The sequence below is a fragment of the Uloborus diversus genome, chromosome 7, assembly GCF_026930045.1.
Source record: "Uloborus diversus isolate 005 chromosome 7, Udiv.v.3.1, whole genome shotgun sequence".
Taxonomy (NCBI): Eukaryota; Metazoa; Arthropoda; class Arachnida; order Araneae; family Uloboridae; genus Uloborus; species Uloborus diversus.
In genome coordinates this window covers 150714466-150735232 of record NC_072737.1, presented here as the reverse complement: position 1 = coordinate 150735232, position 20767 = coordinate 150714466, and the positions used below count along the sequence as shown (strand labels likewise).

The 20767-nt window shown below is 33.9% G+C and overlaps 1 protein-coding gene across 1 annotated transcript in view; it reads right to left on the bottom strand.

Annotated features, from left to right (window-relative positions):
* LOC129225824 (ankyrin repeat, SAM and basic leucine zipper domain-containing protein 1-like) overlaps nucleotides 1-20767 on the bottom strand; it is a 93429-nt gene that overhangs the window by 11332 nt on the left and 61330 nt on the right. The window contains exons 6-8 of the mRNA XM_054860337.1: nucleotides 19312-19446; nucleotides 14463-14578; nucleotides 7728-7878 (exon numbers count right to left, since the gene is read on the bottom strand). Coding sequence (XP_054716312.1) covers nucleotides 7728-7878; nucleotides 14463-14578; nucleotides 19312-19446 — 402 coding nt within the window. The remainder of the gene's footprint in view (nucleotides 1-7727; nucleotides 7879-14462; nucleotides 14579-19311; nucleotides 19447-20767) is intronic.

The following is a 20767-nucleotide window of genomic DNA, read 5'->3' as shown; positions in this document are numbered from 1 at the left end:
TTTGTCTGTGCGTCGGAAAAATGTAGAGTGTACAGAAAGAACAGCGTGTTAACATCAAATTTCTCTTCAAACTTGGAAAATCTGCAAGTGAAATGCTTGTAATGTTGCAACAAGTTTACGGCGATGATTTTTTATTGCGAACACAAGTGTTTGAGTGGTTTAAACGATTTAAAGATGGCCGCGAAGACACAAGTGATGACGCTCGCACTGGCAGACCATTGTCAGCAAAAACTGATGCAAACATTGAAAAAATCGGTAAACTTGTTCGAGAAGATCGCCGTTTAACAATCAGAGCAATGTCTGAGTTGACAGGAATTGACAAGGAAAGTATTAGGCAGATTCTTCATGAAAGTTTCAACATGAACAAAGTGTGTGCAAAAATGGTTCCAAAGTGTCTCACAATTGAACAGAAGGAACGCCAAAGAATGATTTGTTCTGACATCCTAAAAAACATTGAAAGAGATCCCACCTTTTTACAAAATGTTATTACTTGTGATGAATCGTGGTTTTTTACTTACGATCCCGAAACCAAACGCCAGTCGATGCATTGGAAATCTCCTGATTCTCCACGACAAAAAAAAGCACGAATGTCAAAATCGAAATTCAAGGCAATGATGGTTGTTTTTTTTTATGTCAAAGGGATTGCACACATTGATTGGGTACCAGAGGGACAAACAGTGAATCAGCATTACTACACTAGCGTCTTGACTACCCTATGTGAGCGAGTATGGAGAAAACGGAACGATTTGTGGAAAAAAAAGACATGGATCCTGCACCAAGACAATGCCCCAGCTCACAATGCGTTGTCAGTGAAGACGTTTTTAGCCAATCACAACATTCCCATCTTAGACCATCCACCCTACTCACCTGATTTGGCCCCTTGTGATTTTTTTCTTTTCCCTAAAGTCAAGTCAGCTTTGAAAGGAACTAGATTTGAGAGTGTTGAAGCAGTAAAAGAAAAAGCGACGGAAGTAATGTATGGACTTACCGAAAATGATCTGCAGCATTGCTATGAACAGTGGAAAATTCGTATGGAGCGGTGTATAGACCGAGGAGGAGAGTACATTGAAGGCGATAACATCAAATTGTAAATAATGGAAAATAAAATTTTTTTATAGCATCAGTTTGGTTTTTTTCTAGCCACACCTCGTATATATATATATGATATTATTTTGATAGCTGCTACTTATTTTGTGTTCAGTTCGATTTGCCATTTCATCATGAATAGACAACAAGGCGGTGCAACATGCCACACAGCATGTGTCACAATTGATTTATTGAAAGAAACGTTCGGTGAACGAATAATTTCGTGCAATGGACCCGTTAATTGGCCTGAAAGATCATGCGATTTAACACCGCTGGACTACTTTTTGTGGGGATATGTGGAGTCTCTGGTCTGCACCGATAAGCCACAGACAATTGACGCCTTGGAAGAGAACATTCGCCACCTTAATACTGACATATGGCCTCTATTGCTGCAAAAAGCGAGAAAATTGGACTTTCTCTGAGCCAGCTGAGGTGGCCATATGCCAGAAATCATATTTAAATAAAAATGGCAAAGAATCATCTTTCGAATAAAGCAACATTCATGGCAATTAACAACATTTAACTGTGTTTTATTTGAACCTAAAGTTCTCTACCTCTAAAAAAAACACCCTTTATATATATATATATATATATATATATATATATATATATATATATATATATATATATATATATATATATATATATATATATAAAAATCTCGTGTCACGATGTTTGTTCGGGGTAAACTCCGAAACTACTCAACCGATTTTTCTCAAATTTCATATCTATGTGTCATTTGGTCCAACTTAAAAGATAGGATAGTTTTTATAATTTTTTATTGCAAATTTCATATTAATTATGCAATAATGGTGTGAGTTAATTGTTTAGTTCTAAAAATTCTTAATAGATGGCGGTGTAAGTCAATTAATCGATATTACTCAAACATCGTATAACTTACTGCTAAAAACACCATGATGAAAACACTCAGAAATGTTATTTAGAATTTCCATATAACGTTTCCGGATATTACAGGTTATTATTCACTTCCTAAAAAATCAACTATATTTTTCAAAACGTTTCCTTGAATTGCCACAAATTGCAGATTTCACACCGTTGTGAAAAATATTTTTCTCCACCAGTATCAGGATTAACTAGACGTATTTAATAGGTGTATCGATTTCGGAGCGATTATGGTTCGTCCAGATTGACTCAACACCCAATGTAACTGCCTTTAACCAAGAAGACTACTAAATTCTTCAAAAATATTCCAGGTTAATTTCGGGAAGGGTACGGAATTTAAGCGGAAAACAATTATTTTCTTTATTTTGTTCCCCAAGAGATTTTTAATATCATTAATTCTTGCAAAGACGTGTTTGCAACAGAAAATTGCAGTGACAGTTGCATCGTCAGGCATTGCTGCTATTTTTTTAGATGGTAGACGAACAGCACATTCAACTTTAAAGTTGCCTATTAGATATTCATAACAAACAAAACGCAATGTGTAACATTAAAGAAAAAAAAACATAGAATGGCTGTAGTGTTGAAAAAGAGTGAAAATAAAATAAGTGTACTATGGCTCATGAGTAAAAGAATTCATTCGAAGCACATCATAGGATTGTGCAAGATTTGAACGGCAACAATCAACTTTTAGATGAAATTGTCTGAATACTGTCTTTGGACTTCCGACAGACATTACCAGTTATTCCGATGAAATCAACGCATATATAAAACAATCGTTTTTATAGCGTATTGTCGAGATAATGCGATTGGCCATGAACATGTGAGTATAAACGAAAAATAATCTAATCGCACAAGTATTTTCTAAGCAATTGCTGTGTATTGGCAAAGGTGAAATTGAACTGTATCAAAATATACAGTACAACAAATAGCCAGACAATTTCTACACTACCGTTGAGACGAAAAGTGAACTAATTGAGAGTCTATTCCCAAATAAATTAATTTTTTTAAAAATCATATTTGCCTCTGTAATCGCGCTGGTTTTGTAGCAGTTTTGTTTTCGGTAAACATTCCCGAACAGACAGGAATATTTGTGGATCGTCAATTGTCAACTGTCAAATACATATCCCGATGCATGTCGCAAGTTGTATTTATTGGTCGCACAAAGTCATTGGGAGTTGACACTTTCTAATGTAGGTTTGACATAAGGAGAAACAGTATTCGTCAACTGTTTAAAACAATTTTGACGACATACTATACAACACAATCATCATTTTTTAAGGAGAAACTATATAACTTTCACGTTTGAAGACGTATTTCATAAAGTTTAACAAACACACAAATGTCCAAATCCAGATTTTACACCAGAGATGAATATGAAGCTTTAGTTTTAACTGAAGGTTTTTGCGTTTCAATTTCGAATTTGACACATTATTATGTTATGCCGTCACTTGATAGTTGGGCCATTGACTTAGTTAACACAGGTTTGCAACGTATAACAACAGAGCAATGACGCTCTCTTAGCTACAATTATTGCGAATAATGAGCCATTACTGACGGCTGGAAAAAAAGCTCCCCATTGATGCTGAACAAGCCTATACAGTTGTCGATGAAAACAAAGCAGTAAACATTCCAACCAAATTTTTAAATTCCCTGGATACACCAGGAATGCGACTACACAATTTCCGGTTGAAAATTGGCTCAACAATTTATTCTTTTTCGCGATTTAAACCCACCTAAATTACTCAACGGTACACGTTTCTTTATCAAAAGTCAACAATATTGAGCGGAAAGTTTAAAGGAGAAATGTTTGTGTTGCGACGTTATCACAGTTTTCACTTTTCAAATAATAGAAACAATAGTTCGAAGTCAATGTTATCTACTTCATTGAAAATTTTTTATTTTTAAATGTTTTTAATTTAATTAGTGAATTTTGTAAAGAAGTTATTGATTACAAACTATAGAGAAAGCTAAGGTGAATAAAATGTAGTGTAGAATCTAAAAGTGTATGGTGGTTTACGCTTAGTTTCTACATTCGGTTATTTTACAATCAGTTTCGATATTTACTATCACTTTCAAGTTATTTTTGCTTTTTTCTTTGGCCGACGTCATACTTACAAAATTTACTAAGCGTAAGTATAGTGCTTTTTCCATAGAAAATTTAGTTAGTACTTACTGAATTCAATAAGTACTTTCTTCACCCTGCACTGTAAAAAAAAATCCGAAACGTTACTGAGTAAAAATTTTCGATACTTGCTTGCAGTTGTGGCTAAGCTTCGGCTATGTTTGCATTACTGCTTATAGAAGTTCCTTATTAAATCAGAAAGGTGCTAAGCTTTTTTTTTATCCCTTCCTAAGTTTACACTAAAGTTCCAGTAACACGACTAGCTTCAAACGGGAAGATCTTTGAATTTTTCAAGATGCTTCCGGGATAATTTCATGAATTTTATTAACTTTTATCGGAAAACTTTCCGGGTTTTGGCATGTCATGTTACTGGCAGAAATTAGCCACATCAGCTGCCCATTATTTTCCAGGAACATTTATGAATCGTTTTTACATTGAATCACGCCCATTATCAATCTCATATGTTTTAAAATCGGCTATATTATTTTAAGTTTTACTGAAAATATTTATTTGTTTCTATCGAAATAATGAATAAAAGTTTATTTTAATCCAACTTCTTTGCCACAGCAACGTGTGGCTGGGTCAGCTAGTATATATATATATATATGTGCGTGTGTATATGTGTATTGTTCCCTATACAAATTCAGTTTACGTAGGATCTCGATCAAATTTGGAAGGGAGGTACTTGGGCATCCAAAAAGCAATGTAGGGGGGTTTTTGAACGGCAAAAAAATTACTGAACCGTTCGAATTTTAGTTTTAGGACCCGAAAATAGCATTAAATGGCTCTTTCTGCCCAAAATAATCATCATATTTTCTTAATTTTGGTCCCATTCAAAAGCCGGCAAAAAATGCCTTGAAATTGATATGCTTCCTTTAAATTAAAAAAAAAAAACCATGGCTGTAAAATCACTGGGAAAAAGTTAAAATAATTTCTAAGCCTAATGGAACTCCAATATCAAATCAGAAATTTATTGTTTGCCAACGAGCTCAATTTAAATTAGTGTGAAAAAATCATTTCTGATCTGTTGCCATTTTTTTTCTCCACTGTGAATAAATAAAACTTTTGTTTTTTGCTTTGAAGTAAAATTTTCCTCTTTTGATTTTTTTTTGGCCATTCATCTTTTTTGGACTGCCAGTTGATGATAATCAAAGATTTATCTAAGAGAGTTGCTTGGGACTTTCAGATTTGCCATTAATCAAATTTAAGAATCCTTATTTTGAGGGATCATTCTATAGGGTTTTTTTTCTATTATTTAAGCCTGATTGTTGAACATGCGTCACTTGACATAACTTTTATTTTCGAGGTAGAACGTGCAAAGCCGGGCAATGCAGCTAGTCACCCACAAAAATGGCCAAACGTATCGTTCTTCGCTATTGTGAATGTAGTCATGTTGTCTTTTCAGCCCTATAACTTCACTATAAGAATAATACAGGGGTGATACTGGACCAAGAACGGTTACAAAGGAGGGGCGGTGGGGAAGATCGCCCCCTCCTTGAGTCGAGGTACAAGAACTTTCTTCAGGTATATTTATGTTACTAACGCTCCAAAAACACAATTTTACATCATCTTCAATGGTGTAAGGAGAAACATAGCTTTTCTCTGAAATTCAAGCCTTGCAAGCAAAACCAGTCTATCTCTTGTAACTCTAGTCTAGAGATAGGGACTGGAACTTTCTACAGGATTTTTTTCAAAATCGAAGTTCCAAAACCTTAGTTTTAGAAGATCTTAGATTTAGGTTCAAAGTTTCAGTGAATATTTTTCGAAAGAAACATAACTGTAGGAAACCTTTGATTTCGTAAGGGTAAGCAATAGGGGTTTTTTTCTACACTCAGCCGAATTGTTTTAGTAATTGAAGTTAAAAAGAGTAAAGAGTAAAAAATAATCGCCTCCTCCTTGAAAATTTTCTGGATCCATCCTTGTAGTGGACTCGGGTAAAATTTTCTGAAGTCAGAGTGAAATTTTTGGAAACTATGAGACTGCCATTTCCCCTCCTCCTTGTAAAAACTCTTTAAATATGCATACAAAAAACATTGAATAAAACTATTTAAAAAGTTTTTGTTTTTTAAAATAATTTTTCAGTTTTAGTATGTGATGTCAGCCCAAAATTTTTGGAAACGGCAATCTAAAATGTTCAGAATTTTCGGATCACAAACACCCTTGGAATAATAAGCAATCAGGAGAATTGTTTAAGTTTCGACCACACTTGCCACTTCAGCAAAGCACCTGTTAGTTCTCTATGATTGTAATGCATTTCTTTGAATCTTGTTGCTAATTATTAAAGGCATATTTCTGGCTGTGACTCTGTGGAGTGTACATGCTTTAATAAGCTGTCCTTGAGTAGGACTTCATTTCATAGTGAGTAAGCCCCACTATGATAACTTTTATTTCCCCCCTGATTTTTTGGTTCAATTACATTTTTAGCATGCCGGACAAATGAAAACTGCATTATCTTTTGCTGTTCATTATCTTCATTAACCTTGTTAGCTTTTAACGAAAAGAGAGACGTAACTGCACATTTGAAAAAAACCAAATGATTCGAAAACAGCTTTAGCCATAGAACATCATACTCTCAGGACTACATTAAACGGCATTCTTTCATTGATACAAGTGATTGAATGAACTGATGTCAAAGGCAAAAAAGGGAAGAAATTGAAGTTAGATGAGTTTTGATGGTTAAAAGATGTTAGAATATGCCAATTTCTGCCGTTATTCTAAAAGAAAATGCCATAGAAATTGCAGTGGATTTTAACACTAAAAATTTCGATAGAAGCAATGATTTGCTGGAACATTTCAAAGCCAGACATCCCTACTCATCCATTTGTATGAATTGTTATCTAAAAATCTTGTTTTACTCAATGAATCCTACTGCAATTAATAAAAGTAATTCAGAGGATTTAAAACAATTTGTGTGTGTGAAAGTGGCCCCGGCCAGTGTGAGAGTGATCTCTTGAGCAATGACTTAACACGGTTTTACTGTGCAGGGTGTTTCAAAAAGAATGATCTAATTTTAAAAAAATCACAACTATTAAAATTTTACCCCTTTTCGTCAGATAACATTATCATTACAATGGGGAAAATAATCATCTCTTGAATTTCACAGAGTTGCTAACAGGTAGCGCTAACTCTTTCTTTGCCTGCCATTTAAGTGTTTGTGAAAATGGCAACTGCAAGACAAAAATCATATTGTGTTCTACGCTTCGCGAACTCTGAGTCTGTAACAAACTGTTCAGAGTGATTTTTGCTGAGAATACCCTGGTGTTGAACTTCCTACCACAAAAAGAGTTAGAAGATGGTATAAACAATTCAGACACGGGTTGTTTGTGTAAGAAGTGGAAGCAATCGATGCAGACATGCTTGCAACAGTTAGGAATGAATTTGACTACGGTGTAGACATATGCCGTGTATCCAAAGGTGAACATACTGAGAACCTTTAACTTTGTATGTAAAAAAACTTTATTGTTATCCATGTCATATAAAATTAATCTGAAGTGTCTATTTTCATTAGTTTTCATAATATATGCATTTTAAATCGGGTCATTCTTTTTGAAACACCCTGTATTTTGCTTCATGTAAACTGGCAAGAATAAGAGAAGATTAAGATAACAAGCAATACCTTTTCTAACTCTTCATCATTCATGATTAACAGATCATGAAAATTAAGTTGCTGTTCATTAAATACTGGAATCAACTCTGGACAACCAATGCCATTCAAAAAGAGATCCAATTCTCCAACTTTTACAAAGGTTTTAGAACTTGAAGTATCTCTGAAAATAAAAATAAGCAAGGATAATAAAATACATATAACATTAAGTATAAACATTTATTTTGCTGGATTTTAAGCATATTGTTTTGATTGCGTAGACAAAAACTGAATTGAGTTATATTAAAGTTTTTGTTTTGAATATTTTAATAGTACCACAGACATTTGGCTGATTCAAAACTGCTGCGCTATGAACAAAAGTTGTATCTGCAATTTTTGTTAAAATTAAGTTATTGTCACTGAGTGGTTCTTTACAGCACATGAGGACTAATTTATCAAAAGGGAACAAATCCATTTTCCTAAAAAGGTTAAGGAGGTGAGAAAAACGAATAGGTAAGAGCAAAATAGTTTTATCAACTTCTCTAAGTTCAGAATTGAGCACAAAATCACAGCAAATCATGGCCCAGAGTAAGAAATATTTGTGTTAAAAAAACCAAGGAGATATCGCCATCTTAATTTTGGATATGTGCCCTTTTGAACGAAAACCTGAATGTTGAGAATTCCAATTTCACCAAAACTCTAATATTTCACCTTCTCATATTCTCTTATCAAAGTACATGAACCTAAAAGTGGTGGATTAAAACATGAGGATTTTGGACATGTGTTCCTTTGGATCTAAAAGTCTTTGCACTACAGATTCTTTCAGGATATGTCCCCTTTTGTTCAAAATAACAAGAAGTTCTGTCTAGAACTAGACGAGCCTACTTTCCCGTATACCCATACTACTTTCTAGTACCTGATCAATGTTCTCAAAATAGCTAAAATCGCAAATTGTTTCAAACATATTTTTCCAATATTTTAAGCTACTTTCTAGGAATAAAATATTCCTCACTCATCAAAAAAAATTAGATGCGTAAAAAAAAGAAAAAAAAAAAACAAAACGAACAAATAAAATAGCAGCAACTTTTAAACAAAGCAGCTAATACACTTTTTTCCATTAAAAAAAATCTTCAACAGCTTTCAAAACGAAAAAAAAATAATAAAAATTAATAAGCTCATTAAAATAAATACATCCTATCAAAAAAAAAATCGTTTCTTTTTCCCCTGTTGCCAAAAATAATTTTTTAAATGAATTAATGCACTTATCAAGATAAATAAAAAAAATAAAATGTCAACGTAAAGAAATACTTTTCATTGTCAAAAAAAAAAAAAATCGTCTGAGCGTATCTTTATGTAGAAACATAAATGACTTCGAGTTTATTCACTGAAAACTGAATACCTAAATAAAAACTTTAGCGTTAAAATAAAAACAAATCACATCAACAATAATTATTTCACAGTGAAAACCATAGCGTCGGAGTCGGAGTCAATCTAATTTTGGGATGAAGGAGTCGGAGTCGAATATCCAAGAATCGGAGTCAGTCATTTGTCCGTGTATAAATTTTTGCCAAAGCTAGGAAGTCATAGTCGAAGTCGGGGAGTCGGAGTCCGATTAATTGTCGGGCACAGGAGTCGGATTCGGATTCAGGTGCCCCTAAATTCTCGGAGTCGGAGTCTGGAGTTCGGCGTCAAGAGCTATTTCCAACAAAATTTGTTTGAAGTAAATCCGCCTTCAAGTACGGAATCTACATTGACTTTCAGTTTCCCCATAGGCGCTAATGTTAAGGGATTTGAACTGTTCAAAATTGAACAGAAAATTGTTCAAATCAAAAAGATATTTTATATACAAGTTTTTCATCAAAAGCTTTTTCCTACAAAGTTTGTTTGAAGCAAATTCGCCTCACAGTTCGGAATTGCCTTGAATTTCCCCGTAGGAGCTAATGTTAAGTTTTTTTGAACTGTTCAAAATTGAACAAAAAATAGTTCAAACCAAAAAGCAAAATATGGGAATGAGGTGTCCTTGCCGAGATCTTTCGAACAAAAAAAAGTTTGTTCCAATCGGACTATTCATTCAAAAGTTATTAGGGGGGGACAGACAGATAGACCGACAGACATTTTTCCCCATCTCAATACCCTACTTTCCAATTTTTAATTTTTTGATATTTATTTAATTATTTTATTTATTTTTGACTTTTTTTTGTTTTTCGGGATATTTTTAAGATGCATTAAGCCTTCTTTCATGCTTTTTTCTTCTTTTTCTGACTTTTACTGGGAAAGTAGGCTAAAAAGTGCAGAGGACGGATTTGTTACCTTTTGATCAAAAAGCCACACTTTACCCCTAAATAAAAGAGGATTTTTCACATTTGGACTTCTTGAGAGTAAGTGATTTGATAAAGGTCATCTGAAAGATTTAGAAAATCTCATGAAATGAATTTTTCTAAAGAGTGGATATGTTCCCTTTTGACAAATTACTCCACATATCACCTAAATACTACGTATCACGGTCATTTGTAATTTGTGAATGGGAAATAGTGAAAATAAAATTTTTTTAAAACGAGTTGCGTCTGAATCAATTATACGGAGGCGCAAAATTTTAAAAAGCAATTTCTCGTTTTGAACACTACTGCAGATACCACATTTGTGCTTAGCATGGCAGTATAGCTCTCAGTTTTCAATAGCATCATTTATGCTTTCCATATCCATATGATATAATGGTCTCATTCCATATTTTTGATTTGGTAATGATTTCCATGTGCATCACAGTTAACAAACACAAACAAAATAACTGCTGCATATGAACACTAATTTTATCGACTAATGAGAAGAGAAGAATAAATATAATCATGTAATTATTTACAGTTTATTTTATTGAATGATTCACTTTAACTTAATAAATTCACTTTCAGCATTTTATATCATTTTTGCATAGGTTCATATTAAAATTCCTAAGTAAAAAAAAAAATTCAGCAATTTTACAAAAATTTACAATTATTTACAAAAGGAGATTTAAAAAGAATGGCAAGGTTTCAAACGTGTATAGTTCTAAGAGTAAAGATGGTATAAAAACAATTTCAAACATATTTAAGTCATACACGTTGTGGGATGTATGCAATCACAAAAGCAATTTAGGCATTGACATTGAAAGGGTGCAAGTCAAAAAACGGTTCCTTCCTGCTTACTTCTTCCAAATTACAGACATAGGGGAGAGTGTTGTACCTTGGGACACATTTCATGTTTTAATTTTCAACGTCAATTATTTAAATCAAATTTAAAATCTGAAAGACATGTTTCAATTCCCCAACATATTTCTCTGCAATATATTTTTTTTAAATTCAGACAGTTTGAAAATAAAATATAGCCAGCCACTTGAAGTAAGAGTTCAAACTGTCCCAAGGTACATCCTATTGTACTATGGGACGCTCTTCATGATTCAGGAAACATAAATGTACTTAAACCAATTTTGCACTGAAAAAAAATATTAATTTGAATTTTTGGCAACTTGAATTCAAATTATGTTTTTCGCAATTACGGGCGTGTGTGTGTATGAATGCACGTGTGTGTTTGTGTAGGCACATGTGTGTGGGTGCATGTGTATGTGTGTGTGTAAAAATGGCATGTGTTTGCGTATTGTGTATGCAGTGCTGTGTGTACGCATGTGTGTCTGTGTATGTGTTTGTGTGTGTGTATGTAGGCATATGCGTTCGTGTGTGTGTGTATGTAGGCATATGTGTTTGTGTCTGTGTGCAGGCATGAGTGTGTGTATGTGTATGTTTGTGTCTGTGGTGCGCAGGCATGAGTGTGTGTATGTGTATGTTTGTGTCTGTGGTGCGTAGGCATGAGTGTGTGTGTAGGATATGGACGCAACCTGGAGACGGTTTTCGCAAGAGGAGCAGCATCGTGAGGCCGGCCAACGCGACGGTGGTGCTGGCAGGTGGAGGTGGTGGAAAAATAAAATGATAGGAATTCAAAACTGTCAAGTGAGAACAATACTGCCGTGCTAAGCACAGATGTGGTATCTGCAGTAGAGCTCAAAATGAGAAATTGACGATTAAAGTTTTACAACTCGTTTCTTTGATTTATGACTTAATTAAATGCTCAACTTGCGGTAGTTGTTTCGTAAATAACTTATCTAAAAACCGTGAGAGAGTATTTTTGTAAAATTCTTAATTTAAAATTAATAAATGTAGTTACGACAAATTTTCTGTTCAAAACCTTTTCATATACTAAGCTATTTTCACCGTAAGTGACAATTACTAGGCATTTTTAGGGGTATCTGCACAGATACGACAAAAATAGTTTAGTAAAACGTGCTCAAAGTATCATTAAATAATACTAAAAACATCTGCTTCCTTTGGACTTTGCTGTTTCGCTTTATTTTGTTAATACAAATCTAACAGAATGTGCTTTCTGAAAGATACCATTTTCAAAACTCTGGACACTGTAATCCATAACAATTTTCTGTTTTTTATATTCAAAGAATGTGTTTTTTATAATGTTTTATTTTCTAGATTCATTTTTACCGAGCATGAAGATAATTTTGACAGCAGACGATACTTAAATAAAAATATTATTGGCCGTAGAATGAAATGCGGTTTGTTTGCCTGAAAGAATTACATATGAATATTTTACATGCATTTCATTTTTAGAATTGCATTTTAAATAAACATTTAAATAGAAAAAGCTGAATATTTACTTTAACAATTATGCAAAGTTGTATTAGTTTTTATTATCAACCTGTATTAACTATTCAACGGTAAACTAATTTTAATATTCTGTGTTACAATAAACTGCTACATTATTAAATATGCTGCTTTACTAAAGTATAAAAGTCGTATCTACAAATTACTAAGGAAAAAAGTGGTAACTGCGCAGATACCACTTTAAAGGCTTAGTATTTGTCACTTACGTTCAAATTGCTTTAGCAAACTACACAAACTGTGCAGTTACGACTTTTTTCTTAAAGCTTTTTTTAATATTTCGCGTTCACAAATCGCCAAAAAACTTGACATTTAGGTAAATTAAATTACTAACGATCACCTGGTGACAATAACTCAATTTTGATAAAATGTGCAGATACCACATCTGTGCTTAGCACGGCAGAATAAGCAATCGTGATTGCTCAAAAAAAAAAAAAAAAAAAAAGGTAATGAATTGAATAATGAATCATAAACAATGAAGCAATGAATTATTATGTAACATCAAATGTGTTTAAAAGATTACATCAGATTAGAACATTTTTCTATGTTCTTAAACATATGTTAACTATTAAGAACCATGTATATGTTGCACCTTGGGACATGTCCTAAGGTACAATATGTTTCACTGTCCCAATGTACAATCACCACACCATATCATTACTTTCTCATAATCAAAATATTTAAAGTGCTTCTCTTTTATAACAAAATAAAATTCAGTTTAGTTTTACAAACACAAAGACAAAAAATGAAATAAAAATAAAGAACATATTTACTTTGGAGTCTTGAAATTTTCTTTCTCTCATAAAATCAACAATTTAACTCTTTTGATGCTGATTGTTAATATGGCACCACTTAGTGGAGAAAAGTTACTATTAGAGATTACAAAAAACATGGCTGGAAAAATAGATTCTTAGAAATTAGCAGTGTCCCAAGGTACAAGCGTCCCCAGGCACACCACTATTCCCTATCCCAGCCTTCAAGAAACTGTTTCTTGACTTGCACCCTTTTTCAACGCCAACTCTTTAATTGCTGCAGTGATCAAATTTTTCAAGCTGTCAAGATTAACAGGTAAGAGAGTATACAGTATCTTTCACATATTTTCACAGGAAAAAATCATCTTATTAGGTCTGGGGACCTAGGAGCAGCCAATCATAAAGTGCTAAATCACTGCTCCCTTGATTGCCAATATGATTAACTGAATAATAAATAACTAGTTGGACACATAGGATAACATGCAGAGACATCTAGCGGTAGCTAATTGAAACTTTACAACTTGCTCTTTCACTTAAGCTACACCAGAGAACTGTAGATCCAATATTCCCAAATTGGTAGCCTTATGAATTTCACCATTCTTTTGAAATCATCCTGTACATTCGTAACTTAAATGTTGAGAAGGAATACTAAATTCATTCACAGTTAACTTCTTAACATTAATATTTAATTGAAACAAAAGGCTATGGTCAAAATAAATAATCTTCCAAATTTTTTTTTTTTTTTTTTTTTTTGAACCATACTACAGGTTAGGTTAAAGTTTCTTGAATAGGTTTGGATGCCAATTCAGTTATAAATATTTTTCAACCAATTTGAAAAAGGAAACCATTATCAGTTCATATCGTATGCATGTCAGTCATAGGGTCTTGCATAGAGAAAATCAATTTTGATAATTCCTTTTTTTAATGGTTAGGAGACTGTTTAACTTAGGTCCCACACCTTTTGAAAGACCATATTTGTTCTTTAGAAAAATAGTAGTGGGCAAAAAATAGTAACTGTCATGCAATTTCCCTATTAAATGATTAAAGATCTCATCCCTACAAATTTACAATACATCTGTTATTTTTTAATTAACAATCAAAATACTCACAAGAAAATATTTACATGGTGGAGCAATGTTTGCCAGGTCAGCTATTTTCAGTATAAAACTTTGATGAATTAAGTACTTTCTATTTTAAAGAATTCTAATGTTTCAACATTATTTTAGAATTTTCGATTTAAATGTAATATTTTAGTGCACATGAAAAATAAAAAAATGTTCAATAACATCTTTTCAAATGAAAAAAATATTACTAATTACCTCACTGACATTGCAATCCGTATAGCATCACCCGATGCAGTTTTGACAGTAATATTAGGCCTATCTATGGTTGAATCCTCTTTTGTAATGACACCCTTAGTAAGCAAGGATGCTACCTATAGGTAATGAAAAAACAATCAAAGTTCAATCAAAATAAAAAGTGCCAATCTTGTCCAACACAGTAAATTTTAATTCAGAATAAAATATTTGCACAAAATGACAGTGGAATAATAGTTTCTTTACTTCAAGTTAAATTACATTTTTAGTATAAAGTGCAGAACTACAGTGGAGTATATGGAATCAGCAGTGTTCCCATAGGAAAGCGTTTCTTAAATTGTGTTCTGCAGAACCCCAGAGTTCCACGGAGCTCTCTCAGAAGTTCCAAGATATTTGTATATTTCTTTTCACACCTTTTAAATTCGTCACTTAAAAAAATGACAAAATTAACACCTTTTCAAAGACATATTTACTGTCACTTTCGCATCTAATCCAAGCATTATTACCAATCTGGGTTAGCTACAATGGGAACAATTTCTATTTCTCGCCTTGCAAATTTTTGACTGTCGAAAATAGCATGAAACGGTTCCTTAAAGGTTTTAACTTCCAAATTTTTCCGAGATCAATCCCAAAACGCCTATTTTTTGCCTAATGTCTCCAAAGATGACATAAAATTTGGTTTTAAAATCTTCAATTTTGAAAAAGTTTCGGAAGAAGCTATTAACTCCCTACTATTGCCAAAAATAGTTTAAAAGTGGCTTGGCTTCAATGTTGAACAAATTTTGGGATAACACCCCAAATCCTTCTCCTACAATATTACCAAATATTGCCATAAATTACAATTTTTGACATCAATTTCAAATATTTCCCCCTTGATACCAGCCACCCTCCCAGTATCTATGGCAAGGCTGTGGTGGCCCGATCGGTAAGGCATCCAACTTGTAACAGGAGGATCCCAGGTTCGATCCTCACTGGTCGAAGATCCACCGTCATCATTAATGGTGACTGGAGGATGTTGAATACACTCGTGGTCACAAAGTGCTCCAAGTGAAACGATACCTCTGGGGATGCTGGATCAGGGATTGCTTGGTTTTGGTCTGGTTCAAAAAATCTAAGCTGCCTTCAGCGTCCCATCCAACTGGCTAAACCAAAAATAGTGGCAGATATGGGGGACTCTGGAGCAGGGCCCGATCAAAACAAACTGGTGCCCAGGTCCTGAGTAAAAATTTGTTCTCCCCCATGAGAATATCAGCACAATTTCTAAGTTAATGTTTTGTACTAGAAACCTAATGCACTAGAAATCTACACATTACTACAGAAACCTGGGATTTGAATACCAAATACTTGATCGTTCCCATACTAATCATAGTTAAAATTGCCTTACCTCAAGGTGAAAATGAATTAAAAAACCATTTAAAACTGCAAAAATAGCAAAAAAAAAACTAATTCTGACATTAAACTTTAAAAAGGCTTCTTTCTGGCTTTAACAGAGGCAAATGTGTCCGAAATCTAATTTTGATGTCACAGTATTTTCAATGGTCGATAAGAAAAACGCCTGTAAATTACCTTGAGAAACGCAGTTTCTCAAACGATTTTTGATTCTTTTCAAAGCTGAAAAGGAAGGAATTAAGTTAATTTAGGCTATTTTAGTGCCCTAAATTTGTGGTGCCCAGGTCCACGGACCCGCCGGACCGTGCGTTAATCAGGCCCTGCTCTGGAGTAAAAAGTATCTATGGCAGCAGTTGAAAGGACAATTTTAGCATTTAATGAGTGATGACCAATTTAAGGAGGAGTACTAGTCACGGGGGTCCAAATGGTTTAGTTCTTGTCTAAAGCCCCTATACATACAGTGACTCCAGTTCTGTCTGACAGAACACGCAGTGACATGAAAAACTCTGATTAGTAAATAAATAAAAAATGTTAAAAAATAAGAGATATTTTTAAAAATTTAATTTTAAGGTTTAAAAACTTTTTTTAATGTAAATTTAAGTGAATTATAAACACTTTCGTAGGTAAAGCACATCAGCATTTCTTTTCCCAATTAAGAAGATCTTTTAATCATATACCTAACTCATGCATAAATTCTGAGGTTACTTTTAAAAATTCTGAGTATTTCTCAGAATCACAAATAGGAAAATACTGGTATTTTACAATGAGAAATAATAATCAGCACTCATCAATAATTAAAATGATCTATAATTATGTATATTTAATTAGCAATTTAATGACAAATAGTTAATGTGATAGTCTCTTTGAGGTAAGAACCTGGGCATTTTCTGAAACAGAATACTGGCTACGGCATTGCAAACTATTGAAACACCAGGGGTTCCACGAAAAAAGTGAGCATTAAAAAGGGTTCCACTAATCAAAGAAATTAAGAAATGCTGCCATAGGGTATGCTCCATATACGCCGTAGACTCTCAAACATTTTTTAGACACATAGCATATACCCTCAAGCTTCAAAGATTTTCATATCATGACATATTATGTGTATGATCGCATACACATATTGTGCGTAATGGATTACTGGGAGTATACCCTCAGAAAAATTGGTGAAAACATCACTGTCGAATATTAGTTTCAGGAGGGCAAATTTTCAAGAATTTATAGTGTACAATTTGTTTCCTTTAAGGACATATGAGGTAGTGAGAAGCAAAGGGCTATAAGCAGCAAAATTAAAAATTTGGAGATAAACAGTATAAATGGTAGGTCAACCTCTCCTCTGTCGTGGGGCAAGAGATTGTACTAGTAGCCCTGGTAGGTGCTGCTGTACAACATGATTCAAAAAAAAAAAAAAAAAAAATCAATGAAAGCCTACCTAAGATCTGATCTTTAAACATGTTTTACTCGAATATTAAAATAGTCCACTTGCATCCCTTGGCTTCTCACTGCCTCATATGGTATATTAAATCAAGCAAAAAAATATTAAGAAATGAAAAAAAATAATTGGGAAAAAAACCACAGGAAAATCAAGTTTTTTTCCACAATAATTTCAAGGTTTTGCAGTTTGCTCAAAGTTTCATCTGTTATTAGCCTTTTTAACAAATTCATTACTAAAAAAAACCAAAGACATCCTATGCTACCCTAATTCAGGTAAAATTGGCACTTTGTTTTTCTAATTTAAGATTTAGCAGCAAGTTACCACCTGTAAGCCAGGGCTAAGGCAGAACTACATGCAATATTTTAGACAGCCGGTTATCACATCCAGAGACAGCAGTTTTGTTCTTATTAGAACGCATCAGCCTGGAATAGTGAATAACCGAGCTGGAGGCAGATGTCATCTCATTGAAGCTGAGAGTGCAAACAAACTGGCAGATAAAGTAAACTTATCTAACCAGAAAGTCCGCAGCATGGTGCGGTTTGACTCGTGTATTGAAGGCAATGCTTGGGTATTTAGCAGCAAGTTTTTTTTCTTACAAGCCGTAACTCTCGCCCCCTTCTATAAAGACATCCCTGCATCACTATGGTGAACTACTCTAAAAATAATTATGCGCCATGTTTACACTAAAGGAAATTAGATTATGAAACAATTACCAACATATGATAATGCCCTTTTTGTAATCTCTTTATCTATATATATAAAGGTGACAGTGTTTCTTTCTTTGTTTCTTTGTACCCGATGGCCAGAAGACCCCATAGCACCTACAGCCCTGATATTCAACGGACTTCCTTTAACTTCTTAGCACGGGCATCGCCCTGCGGGTACAGCTACTAGTAAATAAAAGTAAGGTTTCAAAGAAATTCTGGAAGGAAGTCCGTGGCGAACCTACGTCCAGGAGACCCCATAGCCCCAAAATTTTGTGCAAAGTTACTTCGAGCCCCGGAAGTGTGCACCTGGGGTTTTATTTTTTAAAATTTGAATTAGTTTTTTTGTAATTAATTTTTTAAGCTCAAATTTTGCATAAATTGCCTATTAAAGGGGTGAAAAATTACTTGTAAATATTAATATTATATATCGTTGAAAAAGGTAGAATTTTTCGGGTTCTACACAATTTTTTTCAATGCTCTAACTTAAATATGACGGGAGTTATTTGCGTTTTTAGCTTGAAGAATTTTAGGCTTAGCTAAAATTTAGGCACTACTTTCTTCATTGAATCTATCAGTAAAAAGCAAAGAAATTGTCCCAGAGCTTTTTTTTTTTGACACCATTGGAAAGATGGGCTTTTTTTACTCCAGATCTCCTCGACTTATGGTTGAAAAACTAAGCTTCTATCTCCAAAGGAAAAAAACGTTACAAGCCGTTAAAAAATCAAGTTTCAATAATGTCATCTCCATTAAAATTATTGATGTTTTATTTGGCGTTGCCATAGTTACGTCTTTTCGATTCGCATTTCTTGTCTTTCTTATTCACAAATTTTAAGGGCTTCGATTTTAGCGGAAAATCTTAGGCTCAATTCAAGCCACGAGCTAAAGAGCAAAATATATCACTACAGACCACGAATATGAAAGCGACTTTTCAAACGTACAAAACTGCAGTTTTGCAATGCTCAAGAGTCCCTTAGCACTTACGGCTCTGGCAGTTGGTACAAGTTATTTTGAAACCCGGGAAAGGGGTGCTTTTTGATACATAATGCATTTTTAATTTTTTTCTTTCTAATTGAGGATTTAAATCTTTGTGAATCAAATAAGATTTTGAAGCAATCTTCGGGTGTTGGTGAGCGTTAGCGAGCAGGGGGCAGAGCCCCCTAGTAATATCAAAAGAAAATTATGCATCTATTAACAGCTTTATAATACATTACGGGCATAATTAAGTTCTCAGTCTCATAAATAAAGAAAAAGCAGAGTAATTAAGAAAATACAATAACATTTATTAGAATATTGTTTGCTGGCACACAGTAGGAATAAAAAGTACCTCACTATGATCATGATCATATGCAAGATCTATTGGTGACTGTCCCATTCGATTCAAAATTTTCACATCTGCACCCTTCTCTAACAGCAGTCGAACAACTTGGCCATGACCACACTGAGCTGCCCATGCGATTGCCTGTATCAAACAAATTAGATAAAAGTAAAAAGTGACACAATATTTAAAAAAAAATATTACAAGTGTAATAGATTTTAAACTGCACATAAAACTGAAGCTTGATATCTTGAGGAACTCTTTATCCCAAAAGACCTTGAAATCCTGAATAAATGAAGAAAGTAGTTTGGTATAGCCAAATCTGAGCTGAAGGCAAATGTCCTCTCATTAAAACTGAGATAACCTTCACAGGGTAGCTAAATTTAATTTAGCTCATTAGTGAGAGTGTGCAAGCAAGGTGTAGCTCAACCCATAAAGGAAAGGTGAAGGAAAACGCGAGGTAACAAGCTGTAATACACCGACACAAGCTTTTTTGCGAAAAGCGCAGTGTCAGGTTCATTTATGTATGGAGTCATCGTAAACAGGATTGGACTGCTCGGGATGGCCTACATCAGAGCTCTACAGGTGTCAAAATGGTTAGTGGATTAATTTTAGGGGCTTTGGAGTCAAAAAAATAAGCTGGAATGGGGGGCATGGATCAAGCATCAGGTATCGAGAGGACGAAAATTTTTTGGGTATTACTAGAGATGGAAATCAAGTGTTGAACAAGAGTAGTATTTTTAACAATTGTGATTTAGGAAAGTTCAGGGTGTTAAATAAAAGCAATTTATTGGAATTACAGAGACATGGGCTACCAAATTTGATGCAGAGTTATTACATATTGCTGGGTATAATTTGTTCAGACAAGATAGAGTAGGCAAAAGAGGTCGTGGGGTTTTATTTTATGTTAGAGACAGTTTCATTTGCAATGAATTGGTCATAAATGATAAACCTACTGATATTGATATGGTTTGACTGGAGTTGATGAGCAATAAGGGCAAAAACTATGCTTTGGAAACATTTATAGGCCACCTAATTCAAACCAGGAATAAGACGAACAGATGCATTGTATCATTAATGACATGTCCAGTAAGGGATCCGTTATCATAATGGGGGATTTCAATTTTCTGGGTACTGGTTGGAATATTTTTTTATCCTGATAATGGCAAAGAAGAGGAACTTTTAAAAGTAATTGATGACTGTTTCTTATATCAAGTTGTAACGCAGGGAACTCAAGAGGAGGCCATTTTAGATCTAGTTTCTTGTGAAATAGGAAGTTTTGTTTAGGGGTTGTAAGTAGGGGATCATATTGGAGATAGTGATCATAACAGCATTAGGTTCCGGATTAAATTTGAAGTGTACAAAGAAGATAATTTTAGGTTTGGGCCCAATTTCAAAAACACCGATTTTGTTGCACTTAGGTAGAGCTTGAAAGAGGTTTTTCGTCAGGATTAAAAATAGCAAC